Genomic DNA, 18,084 nt, shown 5'->3' with positions numbered 1-18,084 from the left:
AGCGGTCACTCACCAAGACTTCAGGCTTTATTCACACATGTAGGGTACAAGCAGGTACGCATAACAAACAAAGACGACCGTTTCACACTTTCGTGCTTCTTCTGGTTGACACAATGCTCACTCACAAGGCTAATCTTTTTATACATATACAACTGATTACGTCATCTGATTAGCGGCGCTGAGTGATGACATATCCCTCTACTGCGCCTGCTCTGACTTACCTGTTCACAGGTGCGGCCCTGATTCCCCCCGAAGCGAGGCCGAGCGGAGATGTGCGCGGGCGCACAGCAGCAACCTGAATCGCACCGGAACTCCTCACGCCCACTCACGTGATCGGGGAGGCACATGACCACGCATGTAAACAAACCCTCCCTCTCCACGCGAGCATGGTTCCCCGATGCCTGCGCAGATTGCCGGGGACGGGGGAATCATTCGTCCCCAGCAATCTGCCCATACACCAGGGACACGGATCCCATACTACTGCAAAACTGGGGGGGGGGGCAAGAAAAAAGAAACACCCCGGCAACTACACCAGCCCGCAAACCAATGCAAACAGGTAAAGGTGCATGAGCCTGTGAGGATGCAAAACGAGTTAAAACAATTGATACATTAAAAACAATGACCATTGTATGTTGAATCCATTGTATGTTGAGACCACAACTCCATCCAAAAATAGGAAAAAGTCAGGATTAAAGAAAAATAAGTAGATAACTAATATAGATAAAGAAAATCCTTATATATAAAAGTAAGAAAAAGCTGCTGGGAGCTGTAAATCACTGTCTATTTCAGTGTTTCCCAACCAGGGTGCCTCCAGCTGTTGCAAAACTACAACTCCCAGCATGCCGGGCATGCTGGGAGTTGTAGTTTTGCAACAGCTGGAGGCACCCACTTTGGGAAACACTGGTCTATGTAGTGGAAGTTTCATGGTCCTGTCCTGTACAGAACACGCAATGTCCTAAAAAAAAAAAAAAAAAAAAAAAGGAAAATGAAGCCGCTCTCACCTGATGTCCAAAGGAGCAGTTAACCCTGGCACAGGTAGAGCACAGAAAAATGTAATACTTCCCTGTACTGTAGGGGGCGCTACCAGACACAAGTCAGTGCATACACTTCAGTAATACAGGTGAAGAGTGCAGAACATGTAATACTTCCCTGTACTGTAGGGGGCGCTACCAGACACCAGTCAGTGCATACACTTCAGTAATACAGGTGAAGAGTGCAGAACATGTAATACTTCCCTGTACTGTAGGGGGCGCTACCAGACACCAGTCAGTGCATGCACTTCAGTAATACAGGGGTTTTACCAGTGAAATATCCATTCTGATTGGTCGGTTCTTCCAGCCATTGAAACGTTGTCGAGTCTGGTTTCAAGTTACAATGGTCCAGAAAAGATCACTGTATATAGATGCAAATCAAAAATATATTGCAGTATCTTGTAACACCTTTTTTATTGGACTAACAGCATTTTGTAGAGAAGCTTTCGGGATTCCTCCCTTTATCAAGTCCAAAGGAAATCTAAGCTCATAAGCAGAAGACACAGGTTACATCTCACAAATATGCAGGGGTTAAATTCTGTTAGTCCAATAAAAAAGGTGTTACAAGATACTGCAATGTTTTTTTGATTTGCATCACTGGAGTAATAGGCTACTCAAATTTACTATATATATATATATATATATATATATATATATATATATGTATACACTATCATACAGCCTATTATATACATACACTACCATACAGCCTACTACAGTATATACATACACTACTATTATAGTGTATGTATATAGTATGCTCAGCTGTATGGTGTGTATGTGTGTGTGTATATATATATATATATATATATATATATATATATATATATGTACATAGTAAAATAATGGTTGTGTATGTATAAGCTGTAAATGATTAGGTTTATTAGGACAGAGGTGACATTTTCACTTGGTAACACGACGACCTCTTCTGAGGTAAAAGTCTGCACCTGAGGTAACACGGACAGTTCCCTCCTCCGCCAGTTGTGATCACATGACCTCCCCGATCGCCTACGGGCTGTCATGTCGCGTTTAGTAAATGGGCGGTGTCTGTCTTGTGATTGGAGGCGGGACTATGAGCTCGGTGGGCGTGGCTGGATAGCGGAGTGACGGGACGTGTCCGCTGCCGTTACCGTGATTGACTTGCGGCTACGTGCGTCTCCAGCAGCAGGGATGCGGGCCGCCATGGGGTCGGCGTACATCCGGCTGCGGCGGCTGACGGACTCCCTGCAGGACCCGGAGAAGGTGGCCCGCTTCCAGCGGCTGTGCGGAGTACAGAGCTCGCCATCACATGAGGAGAGGGAAACCCAGGAGGCCGCCGGGGACGGGCCCAGCAGACACCGGGGAAGCCGGCACCAGAATGGGCTGGTGGAGAACGGAGCTGCGGGGTGTTCGGAGAAGAAGGAGAAGATGCAGGCGCAGCGGCGGAACTCTCTGACCGGAGAGGAGGGACAGCACTTCATCATCCGCAACCGGCTGCTCTTCTACCTGTTCACACTGGGCACCGAGCTGGGCAACGAGCTCTTCTACATCTCCTTCTTCCCGTTCTGGATATGGAACGTGGACGCGCAGGTCGGGCGGCGGGTGATCGTGGTGTGGGTGTGGGTGATGTATCTGGGCCAGTGCACCAAGGACCTGATCGGCTGGCCCCGGCCGCCCTCCCCGCCTGTGCTCAAGCTGGAGGTCTTCTACAACTCGGAGTACGGCATGCCCTCCACCCACGCCATGGCCGGCACCGCCATCCCCCTGTCCCTGCTGCTGCTCACCTGGGGCCGATGGCAGGTATGACTGGGGAGATACCATCCACCGCTAATGGGGGGGAGCAGAGATAATGGACTGCTCCAGGGGAAGTTCTCTAACTTTATCATAAACTTATCATTTGTAAGACCTCTGCTTGCAGTCAGTGAGTTGAAACATTCTTGTTTCCATCCAGATAATAGGGAATATGTCAGCTCTGTTGGTGCTGAGGCAGTGTTTCCCTACCAGGGTGCCCCTAGCTGTTGTAAAACTACAACTCCCAGCATGTCCGGACAGCCAGGAGGAGAGAGAAGGGGTGGGGGCTTGGATAGCTTTAAAGTTCCATTGCTGTCAGTGGGAATCCACTGCACAAAGAACACCAGTGCTTCCCAACCAGTGTGCCAAAGGCTGTCCGGGCATGCTGGGAGTTGTAGTTTTGCAACAGCTGTAGGTACCTGTAGTGGTTATCTCCTACCTGTGGCTCTGCAGCAGAACTATAACTCCCATCATACCTGAAAGCCACAACTATAGCAAAACTACAACTCCCGGTAAGCTGGAAGTTGCAGTATTGCTACTATAAGTGGCTGTCTGGGTATGTTGGGTGTTGTACTGCAACTGCTGGAGAACCACAGGTAATGGGGTCGCTATCTGTTCTCTGCTTACTATATCAGCAGCATAAGTCTTTTCCCTTGTCCTGATAGTGTTTCCCAAATCAGGGTGCCTCCACCTGTTGCAAAACAACAACTCCCAGCATGCTCGGACAGCCTGCGAGTTGTAGTCTTGCCACGGCTGGAGGCACCCTGATTTGGAAAACACGGTATTCGGTCAGTAAATTGGAACATTCTTTTCTAGAATGCAGACATTGCTGTGAACAGGCCTAGGTTTGGATGTAGACAAGAATGTTCCCATTTACTGACAACAAGCAGAGATCTTGAAAACAGTTTAGTAGAGTAGAAAGTTATATAACCTGTCATTATACCATTTAGATTGTATATCTCCAGCTGTTGCAAAACTACAACTCCCAGCATGCCCGGACAGCCTCTGGCTGTCCGGGCATGCTGGGAGTTGTAGTTTTGCAACAGCTGGAGACACATTGTTTGGAAAACGCTGGCCTAAGGCATCAGTCGTGTAGCATTATACACCCCAATGGCCTGCACCCCCTATAGTTCACAATTGGGTTCTGCATGCGGTGCAGCTAGATGTTAGGCTGGGTTCACATCACGTTTTTGTCATACTGTTTTCAATCAGTTTTTCAAAAGAAAACCATATGGCAAAAAAAAACGGATGGAACAGTATGGGAAAAAGTAAATCGTATGCGTTTTTAAACTGTATACTGTTTTTAAAAGTGCATACAGTTCCGTCCGTTTTTATTTAAAAAAAAAAAAAGTTTTTGAAAATGTGTCCATTTTTAATGGGAGGGGGGTTGGGTGGGGACTTTAGGATGCAAAGTAAAAACCGTATACGGTTTCCTGTATGGAACTATATACATGTGCGTTTCCCATTGACGTCCATGTTTATATATATATATATATATATACATATATATATATATATATATATATATATATATATATATATATATATATATGTATATGTATGCGGTTGCAGTACGGTTTTTAAACAGTTTAAAAACGTATACGGTTTACTTTTTCCGATACTTTTCCATCCGTTTTTTTGCCATACGGTTTTCTTTAGAAAAACGGATTGAAAACAGTGCGGCAAAAACGTGATGGGAACCCAGCACTTTGTATTTATCTGTTTATTTGTTTTATCCATTTATATAAATAATAAATACATTGTGGCGAGTAGGATATTCTGCAGATGTATTGTGCCCATTTCTTTGTATCCTGCTGCAATGTTCTGCATTGACTTCAATGTGCGGCATAAAAAATGTAGGTACAAACATCAGCAGCGAGGGTCCTTTCTTCTCTAAAATCACAGACGTCCCCTTAGGCCATGGTATGTGAACATTGTGACGGGAGGCAGCTGCACCACCTCTGCCGATCGCAACTTTCTGTGCAGTTTGGTAGAACTACGTAGGAGTCAATGGAAACAGACCCAGACATGTGATGGCAGCCTTTATGGGGACAAGATATGGCAGCCTTTATGGGGACAAGATATGGCAGCCTTTATGGGGACAAGATATGGCAGCCTTTATGGGGACAAGATATGGCAGCCTTTATGGGGACAAGATATGGCAGCCTTTATGGGGACAAGATATGGCAGCCTTTATGGGGACAAGATATGGCAGCCTTTATGGGGACAAGATATGGCAGCCTTTATGGGGACAAGATATGGCAGCCTTTATGGGGACAAGATATGGCAGCCTTTATGGGGACAAGATATGGCAGCCTTTATGGGGACAAGATATGGCAGCCTTTATGGGGACAAGATATGGCTGCCTTTATGGGGACAAGATATGGCTGCCTTTATGGGGACAAGATATGGCTGCCTTTATGGGGACAAGATATGGCTGCCTTTATGGGGACAAGATATGGCTGCCTTTATGGGGACAAGATATGGCTGCCTTTATGGGGACAAGATATGGCTGCCTTTATGGGGACAAGATATGGCTGCCTTTATGGGGACAAGATATCATTTATTGCCCTTATGACTTGGCATCACACAGAGGTTGCCCTTTAACCTTTGTCTTAGAGTACGGTCATCTTGTGTAACCTGCACTTCATCAGTTATTATGGGTGACGGTGCTATCTGGTTGCAGTGTGGACCGAGCCTTAAAGGGGTACACCGGTGGAAAACATTTTTTTTTTTTTTTTTTTTTATCAACTGGTGCCAGAAAGTTAAACAGATTTGTAAATTACTTCTATTAAAACATTCTTTACCCTTCCAGTACTTTTTAGCAGCTGCTGTATGCTACAGAGGAAATTCTTTTCTTTTTGAATTTCTTTTTTTGTCTTGTCTCTGCTGCCACCTCTGTACGTGTCAGGGACTGTCCAGAGTAGCACAAGTTTGCAATGGGGATTTTCTCCTGCTCTGGACAGTTCCTGATACGGGCATCAGGTGTCAGCAGAGAGCACTGTGGACAAGACAAAAAAAAATTAATTTCCTCTGTAGCATACAGCAGCTGCTAAAAAGTACTGGAAGGGTAAATATTTTTTTAATAGAAGTCATTTACAAATCTGTTTGACTTTCTGGCACCAGTTGATTTAAAAAAAATAAAAATGTTTTCCAACGGAGTGCCCCTTTTTAAAGGAGTACTATCGTGCAGGACAATTTATACCCTATCCAATGGGTAGGGGATAAGTGAGTGATCGCTGGGCTCTGACCACTGGGACCCCCGCGATGTCCTGCACGGCACCCTGTCTCCAGGAACGGAACACGTTGGCCCCCACATGAAGCAGCTACCAACATGCCCCCTCCATGTATCTCTATGGGAGAGCCGGATATACAGTGTTGGGGTATCTTCGGCTCTCCCATGGAGATGTGTGGAGGGGGCATGTTGGCCGCTGCTTCAGGTGGGGGTTGACGCACTCCGTTCCGAGGGGGGGCCACATGCGGTCTGACCTCCGCAATCAGACACTAATCCCTTATCCTATAGTACATGATCCTGTGCAGGATTTGAAGCTGCAGATTTAAATTGAACTCCGCAGCATAAAACCAAATTACTGAACTCTTCTTCAAATCCTCAGGATCCTCAGACCCTCAAGGGCTATTCTCAACTTGCAAATGTATCCCCTATCCACAGGATAAGGGATAGCACACTGATGGTGGTCTGACCACTAGGACCCCCCCACTGAGAGAATGGAGGAAACCTTGCCTCCTGAATGAATGGAGGACACGGTGTATGCACAGCCAGCGCTCCATTAACTCTTTCTGGGGTTTCTGCACATTGCTGAGCATGGATCTTGTATAGGGGATAATAAGTTGGGAATACCCTTTTGAGGCCCTTCATATGTTCACCGATCCTGTATGGCAGGGCACAGCTTGGTGCGTCCAGCTACTTTAGCTGATGGATAAGTGATGGCCATCTTCTTTTAGGTAACAATTCCTTCGTTGGGGGATCTTGATAAGGCTGGGTTCACACTACGTTTTCTCCCATACGGGAGCGCATACGGCAGGGGGGAGCTAGAACCTCGCGCTCCCGTATGCCTTCGTATGCGCTCCCGTATGTCATTCATTTCAATGAGCTGGCCGGAGTGAAACGTTCGGTCCGGTCGGCTCATTTTTGCGCCGTATGCGCTTTTACAACCGGACTTAAAACCGTGGTTGACCACAGTTTTAGGTCCGGTTGTAAAAGCGCATACGGCGCAAAAATGAGCCGACCGGACCGAACGTTTCACTCCGGCCAGCTCATTGAAATGAATGACATACGGGAGCGCATACGAAGGCATACGGGAGCGCGAGGTTTTAGCTCCCCCCTGCCATATGCGCTCCCGTATGGGAGAAAACAGTGTGAACCCAGCCTTAGCCAGAGTGTTCTTAAACAGTTTGTTCCAAACGCTGAGCAGCGGAGTACCCCTTAAAGAACACTCTGGCTAATCGAGACCTTTGGATATGTCGACATATACTCCAGGAGCTTCACTCAGAATCACCACCGCATGCACAGATCCTAACTACAAGAGAACAATTGTACTATCATCTGTCATGGTGACCTACACTGCTGCTCTCTGCATTCTTCTAATTCCCACAAACAAACATCATCTGCTTCCAATCTAGCTATGACTTGTAGACGTGATGGGGGCTTCCCTGAAGTCAAGCGTCACCTTTCTCAGCTTCTCTTCAACTGCAAGATCCCCCAACGAAGGAATTGTTACCTTAAAGAAGATGGCCATCACTTATCCATCAGCTAAAGTAGCTGGACGCACCAAGCTGTGCCCTGCCATACAGGATCGGTGAACATATGAAGGGCCTCAAAAGGGTATTCCCAACTTATTATCCCCTATACAAGATCCATGCTCAGCAATGTGCAGAAACCCCAGAAAGAGTTAATGGAGCGCTGGCTGTGCATACACCGTGTCCTCCATTCATTCAAGAGGCAAGGTTTCCTCCATTCTCTCAGTGGGGGGTCCTAGTGGTCAGACCACCATCAGTGTGCTATCCTTTATCCTGTGGATAGGGGATACATTTGCAAGTTGAGAATAGCCCTTGAGAGTCTATTCAAATGTACAGTATCCTGAGGATTTGAAGCAGAGTTCAGTAATTTGGTTTAAATTGAACTCTGCAGCATAAAATCTGCAGCTTCAAATCCTGCACAGGATCATGTACTATAGGATAAGGGATTAGTGTCGGATTGCGGAGGTCAGACCGCTGGGACCCCCTGCATGGCATCCCCCCCCGGCTCTCCCCAGGAACGGAGCGTGTTGACTCCCACATCTCCACACATCTCCACGTCTTTTGTCCTAGTGGTGCATATTGGTATACTTTTTGCCTTCTCTGTTGGGGTGGCCCATCTCTCCTGATCCCCACCATACACATAAACGTTCAGCTTGATTGAGAGGAAGGTAAGGCTATGTTCACAGAGCAGAATTTTCAAGTGGAATCCAGTGAAAAAGTTTCGCTAAGAAATTCAGTAGCAGCAGGGCCCCATTGTTTTTAACATTCTGCGGCACTGCCACGGTGGAAACATTTGCTGGAGAAATTCTGATTCTATCCTCTGGAGAAAGAACTGACATGTCAATTCTTTCTGCAGAATCCACTTGGGAATGCATTTGTGTCTATGCAGGTGGCACATTTCTGAGCGGTCCTAGCGTTGGCATGTTTTGCCGCTCTCACTGTCTGCAGAATTTCCTGGTGGACGTTCTGTAAAAAAAATTATTTGTAACCGTAGCCTAAGGCGGTTCTATATTTCCCTGGTGGCAGCTTATCACATTTAGAGAACAAGAGTCGGGCAATTGTAACAAAACCTAATCGATCCTTCTTCCCTTGACATCAAGTTGTTAGGCCGCCATATACATTAGGTAGTTGTCCGGTCAAAATCCGGTTTGGCTGACGTTTCTCTAATGTGTATGGCGGTCTCTAGAGTCTATCTAGTCAGAAGTACGTCAGCTGAATATTTCTACAGTATTGTTATATTTTAATACATTTTTATCTTTCATCATCTCTGCTTGCCATCAGTGGAGGGGAACCTTTTATTTATTTATTTATTTTTTAGTTTGCATTCAAGACCGGTCTAGATATATTCCCAATGGACCCCATTCAAATCAATGGGATTGTGCGGGACCTGATGGTGTCAGTTGTGCTCTGGACCCATTCTGGGTTATTTAAATGGAAACAAAACAAAAAAAAACACCCGGAATGGACCCAGAACAGATAGGAGCACAACAGCCATGTGAACCTAGCCTTAGCTGTGAGCAGGACTAGCCAGATCCTATGAATATCGATAAAGAATGCTTGTCAGCTATCAAATGCTGGTAACAGGGAAGCACTCCTTGACGAGGACATTTTATTTTTTATATCAACTGGTTACAGATTTGTAAATTACTTCTATAAAAAAAACTTAATCCTTCCAGTACTTATCAGCTGCTGTATAATACAGAAGAAGTTGTATGTATTTCTAGAGTTCTTCTCAGTCTGACTACAGTGCTCTCTCCTGACACCTCTGTCCATGTCAGGAACTGTCCAGAGCAGGAGAGGTTTGCTCTGGGGATTTGCTTGTACTCTGGACAGTTCCTGACATGGACAGAGGTGTCAGCAGAGAGCAATGTGGTCAGAGAGAAAGGAAATTCAAAAAGAAAAGGGCTTACTCTGTAGTATACAGCAGCTGATGAGTACTGGAAGGATTAAGATTTTTAAATAAATGTAATTTACAAATCTGTTAAACTTTCTGGCACCAGTTGATAGAGAAAAAAAAATATATATTTCCAGTTAAAGGAAAACTGTCAGCTTTCTTCCCCCGCACTAACCAGTGGCACTGGCTGGTAGTGTGGGGGACGCTGATCAGTTTGGTCCTTACCGTGCCCAGATCCACCCTGCCGTTCGGCCGTAATTTTGTATTTTCAGAATATGCAAATGAGGTGCTAACTGGCACTCTAACGTCAGTGCCGCTGGCCGAAGTGCCGCCCAGCTCATCAATATTTCTCCCCTCTCTCTTCATTACAGAGCGGGGAAGGGAGGAATATTGATGAGCTGGGCGTCGCTGCAGCCAGCGGCACTGATGTCAGAGTGCCAGTTAGCACCTCATTTGCATATTCAGAAAATAGAAGATTACTGCCGAACGGCGTGGCAGATCCGGGCACGGTAAGGACCAAACTGATCGGCGTCCCCCGCACTACCAGCCAGTACCACTGGTTAGTGCGGGGGGGGGGGGGGGAGAAAGCTGACAGTTTCCCTTTAACTTGTTAGGAAATCTTATAATGCCAAGGGCTGCAACTGCGGCACTATCAGTGCTTTACTGCATACTATATCGTGTCGCGTCAACCAAGATGAAGCTTTTGATGGGCACTGGGGTGATGTTGGGTTTACATGTAACATTCACCATATTTGTTTGCATAACTTTTTTCCGTCTTCTGCAAACATGGATCCACCTGTCATTTGCTTTGTTGGCAGTAATCCTCAGTCACGTCCGGGAAAAACCTTGATGATGTAAGCTTTATACCTTGTGCTTGCTACATTGGGAGCAATGGGTTGCATGTAGTTAATGATAAATGTCCTTTCCGTTTCCTCTTATAAGGCGTCTTACTCTTTGACCTTTGCTCTAGGATCACATGGTTAAAGATTTCGAAAGAGGTAATTTCTTGTAACCATTAAAGAGAATTCCAAAGGGAGATAATGTCACCCTGCATCCACACTTACAAACTAATGCAGAACAAATTCTTTAGGGCAGTTTTTCCCAACCGGGGTGCCTCCAGCAGTTGCAAAACTACAACTCGCAGCATGCCCGGACAGCCAACGGCTGTCCGGGCGTGCTGGGAGTTGTAGTTTTTGCAACAGCTGGAGGCACCCTGGTTGGGAAATACTGCTTTAGGGACTGTGAAGGACTTCCTGATGAATGTATAGAATGCAAGACTCCAGTGTACAAAGGATAGGGGATAAGATGTTAGATTGTGAGGGTCCCCTCCGCTGCGGTACCCCTGTCATTTGGTGCACGGAGCAAACTCCGCACTGTGCCCGATGGCTGGCGATGCTGGCCGCCACGCCCCCTCCCCTAGACATGAATGGGGGGGGGGTGACGTCACTAACGCGGAGCAGCAAGCTTCCGTGTTCCGGCCACTGCCAGCCCTGAGATCGCGGGGGGTCCCCAGCGGCAGGACCCCCGTAATCTAACGTCTTAAGATGATTTCAGCAGGAGTACCCCTTTTAAAGGGGTACTCCGGTGAAAACCTTTTTTTCTTTTAAATCAACTGGTGGCAGAAAGTTAAACATATTTGTAAATTACTTCTATTAAAAAATCTTAATCCTTCCAGTACTTATTAGCTGCTGAATGCTACAGGGGAAATTTTGGGGGCTCCTAGACAGTGCACTTTTCGGTAAAAATGAGACCTTATCTTTATTCTGTAGGTCCATACGGTTACAAGGATACCCAGTTTATGTAGGTTTTATTTTAATACTTGAAAAAAAATTATAAACTACATGCACCAAAATTAGTATGTTTAAAATCGGCATCTTCATACTTGCTTGCCCCCTCATCTTACTGTTTCTATGCCCCTGCCCAGGTGTTTGGATGGTTTTCTCCATTTCTTTGACTTTACTTTCTCTTGGTGTTTTCACACACTTGTTCCAATGTTTTCCTTTTTTAACGCTACCTGTATGTTTTGATCTGTTCTATTTCGGCCCACCAAGCCGTTATTACCGTACATGGCTTGATTTATTGAGTTTTTGTCATTACTGATTTGTTTAATAAACTTTTTCCGAATTTGAAAAAAAAAAGTTGCCATCTTCTGACCCCCCCCCCCCCCCTTATAACTTTTTCATTTTTCTGTGTATGGGGTGGTATGAGGGCTCATTTTATTTATTTATTTTTTGCCCCGTGGTCTGTAGTTTTTATCGGTGCCATGTTTGTTTTGATGGGACTTTTTGATTGCTTTTTATTAATATTTTTATGGTAAATGAAGTAACCAAAAACTTTGGTATTTTTTTTTTGCGTGTACGGCATCGACAGTGTGGTTTAGCTAACCTTATATTTTAATAGTTTGGACATTTACGCACGGGGTGGTACCACATATGATTACTTATATTCTTTATTACATTATTTAGATTTTTTTTTAAATGGGAAAAGGGGGTGATTTAAACTTCTAATAGGGAAGGGGTTAATGAACTTATATTAAAAAAAAATATTTTTTTTTTTTTTTTTAGCACACATAGGGGGCTATAATGTGCAATCTTCTGATTGCCAGCTCTCTGCTGCTCTAGCCTGATGCGCCGGCATCGAGCAATAGATCGCCAATCGGACAACGACATCGCGATTCTGTTGCAATAGTCCCGATCAGCTCTGCTGAGCTGCCGGAATAGTTTCACTTTCAGTTTAGACGCTGCGATCAACTTTGATTGCAGGGTTTAAAGGGTTAATGCCAGGCATCAGCCCGATTGGCGTTGCCCGGCATTAGCCGTGGGTCCTTGCTGCCTGTAGCAACCGGGACCCACAGGGTTTAACCCGTTCTCCGCTCGTGAGAACGGTTTAAACCTCGTTTGCGGGATCTGGGCGTACATGTACACCTACAGTCCTTAAGGACTCAGGAACGGGGGCGTACCGGTACGCCCTGCGTCCTTAAGAGGTTATAAAATCTTAATCCTTCCAGTACTTATCAGCTGTTGTATGCTCCACAGGAAGTTCTTTAATTTTTGAATTTATTTTCTGTCTGACCGCAGTGCTCTCTGCTGACACCGCTGTCTATTTTAGGAACTGTCCAGAGTAGGAGCAAATCCCCATAGAAAACTTCTGCTTCTCTGGACAGTTCCTGACATGGACAGAGGTGTCAGCAGAGAGCACTGTGGTCAGACAGAAAGGAAATTCAAAAAGAAAAGAACTTCCTGTGGATCATACAGCAGCTGATAAGTACTGGAAGAATTAAGATGCTTAAATAGAAGTAATTTACAAATCTGTTAAACTTACTGGCACCAGTTGATTTAAAAAAAATGTTTTCTACTGGAGTACCCCTTTAACAATACAGGCTGAGGTTTGGGACTTGACTGACAGTGTGTCTGTATTATACGTTTAACATACATTTAAGTTTTTTTCCTGGATAACCCCTTTAAATGTATCAACTGGCTCCAGAAAATGAAACAGATTTGTAAATTACTTCTATTAAAAAATCTTAATCCTTCCAGTGCTTATCAGCTACTGAAATTGAGTGGTCATCTGTCTTGGGAGCTGTCCAGATTAGGAGCAAATCCCCACCGCAAACCTCTTATGCTCCAGACAGTTCCTGAGAAAGACAGAGGTGTCAGCAGAGAGCACAATTGTCAGACAGAAAAGAACTCAACTTCATCAGCTGATAACTATTGGAAGGATTCAAATTTTTAAATAGAAGTAATTTACAAATCTTTTTAACTTTCTGGAGACAGTTGATATATAAAAAAAAAATGTTTTTCCTGGAATACCCCTTTAGGGTCTATCCACATGGACAATAGTCTGCGCAGATTTGATGAGCAGGATTTCAAGCTGTGTTCAGTTTACATTGAAATCTGCAGCAGAAAATCCTGCGCATCAAATCTGCGCAGAATACTGTACGTGTGAATAGACCATTAATGTTCCATTCACCTGAAAGAGGCCAAACACATGTCCTTTAGACCTCTCTGGGGCCAGTTCTTTGCCTTAGGAAATCCTCCTGATGTTCCACCTCTGACTTACACTGTACATGCAGTATGAATCTACCCTTAGACAAATCGCTTCTATTTAAGCTGCACATAAGAGAGGACTCATTCACACTCCTATAACAGAGGCTATTTATATATGGTGGTGTGAGATCTGTAATCTTTAGTCTGGTGTAAATGTATGACTGTGGGTAGAGGAGAGACCGGGGAGGCATGACAGCCATAATGATTATGGGAGGAATGCCTGAATATTTAACTAGGGAATTACTTTGCTGATAAAGGGCACCAGTTGCCCCATCAATTCTGGGATCCAGGGAATGTAAAGGCTCACAGTAACTGCTGCTTTTTGTACATTTGTATTGCAGATCGGCCCCATATATTTTTTTAAATAAAGCAGCCATACTTTTCTTATCCTGTATGTGCCCTTTAAAGGAGGAAAGAAATGTCTTAAAATCAACTGGTGCCACAAAGTTAAACAGATTTGTAAATGACTTCTATTTAAAAGAAAGAAAACAAATTTCCAGTCTGACCACAGTGCTCTCTGCTGACACTTCTCTCTGTTGTGAACTGTCCAGAGCAGGAGCAAACCTCTCCTTCTCTGGACAGTTCCTGAGACGGCCAGAGGTGTCAGCATAGAGCAGACTGGAAAGAACTACACAACTTCCTCTGGAGCATACAGCAGCTAAGTGCTGGAAGGATTTAGATTTTTATATAGAAGTAATTTACAAATGTGTAAAATTGCTGCCGCAGCTAAGCAAACTGCTGTGATTTTTGTGAGATTTTTCTTCATATAAATCAATTTTTACACACCCCTGCATGTATGTACCATAGAGGTTTTTTGTTTTTTTTTGCTGTGGTCATCTATTTTCATTTAGGACTTTTGTAATAAGGGGCAAATTTATGCAATACGTCACATTGTCTAAAAATGTTAATACCGCACAATATTTCCCATCATTATCACTGATTCTTCTACACACAATTCATAAAAATCTGTCAAACTTTTTAATAAACCGGTCACAGTTACGTCAAATACACCGGAAAAATGTACATCACACACACCCTCCAATATGCGGTTTGTAGCCATCTCTATCCGGGAAGCCCCTCTGTTACAGCCGCATGCCTTTTTGCAGACCCTACAGTAGACACCAACCGTTGCCGGAAGGAAGCTGTAGTTTTGCAACCACTATAGTCATAGATTTGTTGACAGATTGTAATCTTGTCCTGGATACAAAACACACAGTCGGTTCTTTCCCTTGGATGATTTGCCCACGCTCAGCAGGCAGCAGTGCCAGGTCCTGTGTCACTGTTCTGCCCTCTGGGTCCTGCCTGGACAGCATTACATAATAGCTTCCCCCATTGCATTACATTGTATACTTTACCTTCCTTTTGTCAGTCACGTTGTCATGTCCTTGTAGTGCCTATTAGCGATCAATGCTTTATACACTGAATTTTAGGAAGTGGACAAAGTGGGGTGAAAAACAAAGCTGACTTTTGTAGTTTAACCTATTTGCATTCATAGGTCTGATATATAGATTTGTCAATTTGCATTCAGAATGAGAGTCAAACCAAAAGTGCATACAATACACAGAAGGTTCAAATATCTATTTATTGTAGAGTCCCAAATGGGAAACTACAATAGGTGAGACTTCTGTGTTCACTGACGTGTTCATTTGGACTAGGGTTTTCCAACCAGAGTGCCCTCAGCTGTTGCCAAACTCCCAGCTGTGTGAGCGAACAATGAGGGGTCACATACAGTCATGGCTGTGAATGTTGGCACCCCTGAAATTTTTCTAGAAAATTAAGTATCGTCAAAAACTTCTCGGCTCGGTGGTTGCTGACTTGGAGACTCCTAGGACTGTATCCACCTTTTCCAGCCACCGGAGCACCTGAAAGCTGAGCTAATTTATGCAGGCTATTGTCAGCAACCACCGAGCCGAGAAGTTTTTGACGAATCGAATCACTGTAACTTCGCTCATCTCTACTGGCCACTTCAGAACTCTCCAGGGCTTTGTTGCCATCCATTTCATTTTGGCAAAATGTAGTCTTGCTTTTTATATGTCTGTGTCAGCAGTGGGGTCCTCCTGGGTCTCCTGCAATAGTGTTTCATTTCATTTAAATGTTGACTGACAGTTTGCGCTGACACTGATGCTCCCTGAGCCTGTAGGACAGCTTGAATATCTTTGGAACTTGTTTGGGGCTGCTTATCTACCATCCCGAACTATGCTGCGTTGACACCCTTCATCAATTTTTCTCTTCCGTCCACACCCAGGAAGATTGGCTACAGTGCCATGGGTTGCAAACTTCTTGATAATGTTGCGCACAAAGGCAAACAGACACACAATGCAAAGACTAAGTGAACTTACCTCCTTTTTTATCTGCTTTAAGGTGTGATTTTTTTTTTTATATTGCCCACACCTGTTACTTTCCCCAGGTGAGTTTAAAGGAGCATCACATGCTTGAAACAATCTTATTTTTCCACAATTTTGAAAGGGTGCCAATAATTTTGTCCAGACCATTTTTGGAGTTTGGTGTGCATTATGTCCAATTTGCTTTTTTTCCTCCCTTTTTTGGTTTAGTTCCAACACACACAAGGGAATAAACATGTGTATAGCAAAACATGTGTTACTGCAATCCTTTTCTGTGAGAAATACTTCATTTTCTTGAAAAACTTCAGGCGTGCCAACATTTACGGGCATGACTGTATGTGTATTCATGAGGATTTGGCAGAGTCATAGGTCTTCAATATTCTTGTTGTATTGTGCAGTGGAGGCAGGGAGCCGGCTCAACGCACTTCCCTGCCTCCTCAATATTCCCTGTTCTGCCCTGCCGCTCTTATGAATATGCAAAACTCTCATGAGAGGCTTCCAGCACCTGCACTCTGCTCTCCTGCGCCTTGCTCAGAGCAAAGCGCAGGCTCTCACGTCCTAGCAATGTGAGAGTAAATAGTTTTGCATATTCATAAGAGGGTGGAGGGAGAATAATGAGGAGGTAGGGGAGCATGGCTTCATGCCTCCATTGCGCAGAACTGCGCAATATAACTAGAAGAATAAAGACCTATCACTCTGCCAATACCTCCATCAATTCTCCTAAGTGACCCCTTACTGTGTTGCTGTTTACCCCCACCTCTTATATTGGGTTTAGTGCGGATGAACAGTTGTCAGTTTCACTTTAGACCTCTCCCTGTGATGACATTGCTTTGGCTGCTTGGTTCTTTTATTTATGAGGGCTTCCACTGCAGATGACCCTACTCGTTCCTACCATGTGATATGCTTCTAATTTATTTAAAGGGGCATATCGATAGCAATGTTATCAATGGAGGACTAGACCTTCGGTAACTTTCTGATCTATAGATCCCAGGCTTATTTTACCCCTCTTTTGCAACCATAGTCGCCCATAGAAATAATTTTAACAGTGATGATAGGAAAAAGGATAATCATATCTAACAATATATGTGTATGTTTTGGGGTCTTTATGGGAGTGATGGCTTATTAATAGAACAGATTATTTTTTATTGTTCAGTGTACATGGTGTAAATATGCCCAGGCCTTGTTCACACTTGTCAAACACTTCCTTTGGGGCCTCAGAATCTGGGGTCACAGATTTCAGTAAAGGGTAAAAAAAAAAAAAAAACCTTCAAAGCAAACCCCAAATCAGGGCACCCTGTGTACTGGAAAGGTGTCGGGGCAGTGTTACAGCTTCAGTGTCATGGTTGTGTGGGTCTGAGCTTTTCATTGTTTTGTAAATGAACACGGTGACCTCCAGAAATTGTTTAGCAAACTTGAGGAGATGTCACTGATTTGCTGACAAATGTCGCCTAGATCATGTTTCAGTATTTAAAACAAGTTTTTATTTTCTGGGATAGGACAGTCTTAGATATTATAGAATACAAGCAAAAAACAGTAGCCTGCACTCACTGCTCGGTAATGGACTCAGCATTCCTGCATGGAAGGTACCGGTGGACCAGGACCGCAAACTGGCGTGGGTGCTCAGAGGCGACTGCCGGCGGTTTTGTGTAGATTACTACTTCTGGCCTCACTTACGTCATCATGCTGTGCAACAGATATAGTGGACGTGCCGATCAAAGGTAAGTGGGGAAAAAAAAGTGGATGAAAAAAGAGAGCATTATTGAGCTAGAAAAAATGCTACGCAAAACGTATGTAAATAAATAGCTACCACCTCTAAATGCAAAAAAAGGAAAAAATATATGTATATAATGCCTCAAGCTAGCCATTATTTATAGAAACGGGGACATATCGCTCTTTCGTTAAACCCGAGAGGGCCCTGCGCGTCCAAGCGCAATATCCAGTGGGCCTCCGCTCTCAATAGCAGGGTGTCCCTATCAATCCCAGAATTGCTCAGAGATGAACCTACAATCACAGACAGAAGACACTGCATATGAGATGAGCCAATTTCAGTCAAGAAGACCATCTTCCTTTAATCCCCCTGTTATCGCTGGTAGTCCTATTGATCTTTTTTTTAAATCTGTAAATAGAGACATAAGGGCTTTACTGTATCCCAGAAGTAAGAAGAACGTGGAGCCGGAGGGAATTCAGTGGCTTGCTGCCCGTGATGATTTAGTGGTCTCCCGTGCGGATAAAGCACAATATGA

At 44.4% G+C, this 18,084-nt stretch overlaps 1 protein-coding gene across 1 annotated transcript in view; it reads left to right on the top strand.

Annotated features, from left to right (window-relative positions):
• Positions 1-1,868: 1,868 nt before the first annotated feature.
• SGPP1 (sphingosine-1-phosphate phosphatase 1) overlaps positions 1,869-18,084 on the top strand; it is a 33,002-nt gene continuing 16,786 nt past the window's right edge. Inside the window, exon 1 of the mRNA XM_056546348.1 lies at positions 1,869-2,810. Within this exon, the coding sequence (XP_056402323.1) occupies positions 2,202-2,810 (609 nt within the window). The 5' untranslated portion in view covers positions 1,869-2,201. The remainder of the gene's footprint in view (positions 2,811-18,084) is intronic.

This window comes from Hyla sarda, chromosome 11, assembly GCF_029499605.1.
Source record: "Hyla sarda isolate aHylSar1 chromosome 11, aHylSar1.hap1, whole genome shotgun sequence".
In the NCBI taxonomy this organism is placed as follows: Eukaryota; Metazoa; Chordata; class Amphibia; order Anura; family Hylidae; genus Hyla; species Hyla sarda.
The sequence above is the reverse complement of the archived record's forward strand: the minus strand, read 5'-3'. Positions and strand labels throughout refer to the sequence as shown.